General features: G+C 46.6%; 1 protein-coding gene across 1 annotated transcript; it reads right to left on the bottom strand.

The window, feature by feature from the left end:
• Window positions 1–937: 937 nt before the first annotated feature.
• LOC144711375 (putative transcriptional regulator tpeD) lies at window positions 938–1,488 on the bottom strand. Its single transcript, XM_078585366.1, has 3 exons — window positions 1,348–1,488; window positions 1,153–1,278; window positions 938–1,078 (listed from the first exon to the last, which is right to left on the bottom strand). Exons 1-3 carry the CDS (start codon window positions 1,486–1,488, stop codon window positions 938–940), a joined length of 408 nt encoding a protein of 135 aa, XP_078441492.1.
• Between the last annotated feature and the right edge of the window lie 330 nt (window positions 1,489–1,818).

The raw sequence follows: 1,818 nt of genomic DNA, 5'->3' as shown, positions 1-1,818 counted from the left end.
TCCAATTCCTTGACTAGAGTTGGTACTCATCGTTCCTTCTCTCTAGCTGGTGCTACACCATCAACAAGTTATGCGAGCCAGTCCTCATCCTCAGGGTCGCTACAGATCAGGTCTTGCTCACGGTGTTGGGGCATAAGTCGGTGGACAAATGCCAATGCTTCTTGAATGCCACTAGAGTCAAGCGACGCTCCCTTGTTGAAAGGGTCCAAAATTGCAGTTGTCGTTGTTGCACGGTTTCTCGAAATCATCCTCTCATATTTTAACATCTTTGACTTCATGCTTTCACAAGCTTTGTGGATGGACGCAATTTGTGCATCAATCATCCTTCTTCCCGATGTAAAATTATAGACATATCAAACTTTAGCAAGATTGTGTCGATATGTCGCATCAGTGCCTTCAAGATGCGAATCACTTCCACGACTCTCACTGTCTTCGAGCCACTCACGTATTTTGTCGTCCGATAAAAGGGCCCAAAAATGTCATAGAAGTCTGCCAACATTTCCCACTCCTCACATGAGATTCTAATGTCCTTATCGGTCACCGACATGATCTGTAACGCCATAAAATCGACGACTTCTCTCTTCTCCAATGCAGCATGCAACATGTCATGCGTACTGTTCCACCGCGTCGGGCAATCTAACGAAAGTTGGTTGTGATTTTTCCCCATGTCGTTGCACGTTTTCATGTATTGTTGTCATCATTGTGTAGATGCTTGGATACTCGTCACTAATTTCCCAACACGGGCAATCGCATCTCCTAGGACGAGGCCACTATTATGGCTGACCATTTCTGCATGACTTGCCACAGCATCTCGCGTGGCATCCAAGTCGTCTGTATCAGCGTCGTAACCAGGTTCATACGTTGCATCCGATGTGCTGCTGTCAGAAATCTTAGGAGGATGTGTGGTCACTGATACACGTAATTACTGTAGTGCAGCCTAGACGATGATGTTCAACATGTGGGCAGCACAAGGGACATGTTGGTTAGTGAAACGGTTGTCAATGGGCTTCAGTTTCTTTGCGAGCAGCGCTACCATCTGCTCGTTGCTTGATGCATTGTCGGTAGTGATTGAACCAACCTGCATGATAAAATCATTAGCCTTTCAATACGGTAGTACGAGCCTAAATTGAAGCCAGATTAGGAGCTGTCGACCTTCATCTTCAAGCCGAAGTCTTCCAACACTTGGATCACTATTGCGCTCATATTCTCGTCGTTGTGTTTGCCGACTAACTCGCGTATAGCAAGTACATATTGACGTAGTTCCCACCGGTTGTTCACCTAGTGAACCGTGGTGCCAAAAAGACCACAGGAATTCTCGGCGGTCCATGAATCAATTGTTAGGGAGACCTTGGGGACATTTGCTAATAAATGTACGAGCTTTCCCTTCATGTTCCCATATAGCTTATGCGTCACATCCTTTATTGCCTTCGAACCTGGCGGGTCAAATGTCGTCTCCGTGGCATACTTCCCCATAATCTTGAACCCCATGTTGTCTATTATAGCCCACGGGGAGTCCATGAGACAGATGAACTACGGTATAATCTCCTTAGTCTTTTCCAGCGTCTTCTTGACGACACCACCCTGTCTGTACGCCTTAGATATTGTACGTTGATCGAGATTAGTGCCCTTCATCTCATGGTATATTCTGCTATGGCTGCACTTGAGATGCCTCCAAAAGACATTGGTAGACCCGTCTTTTCGCCGCTTCAACCTATTGCGCAATGGGTCAACTTTTTGGTCGCGGCATAGTAGGCACGCCCACACGCCTGACCCTACCCTTCGTGAAGTACCGTAGTATTTCAGCCTTCCCTTTACGTT

The sequence above is a fragment of the Wolffia australiana genome, chromosome 13 (genome assembly GCF_029677425.1).
Source record: "Wolffia australiana isolate 7733 chromosome 13, ASM2967742v1".
Taxonomy (NCBI): domain Eukaryota; kingdom Viridiplantae; phylum Streptophyta; class Magnoliopsida; order Alismatales; family Araceae; genus Wolffia; species Wolffia australiana.
Note: the sequence above shows the minus strand (reverse complement) of the source record. Positions and strands in the feature narration are given on the sequence as shown.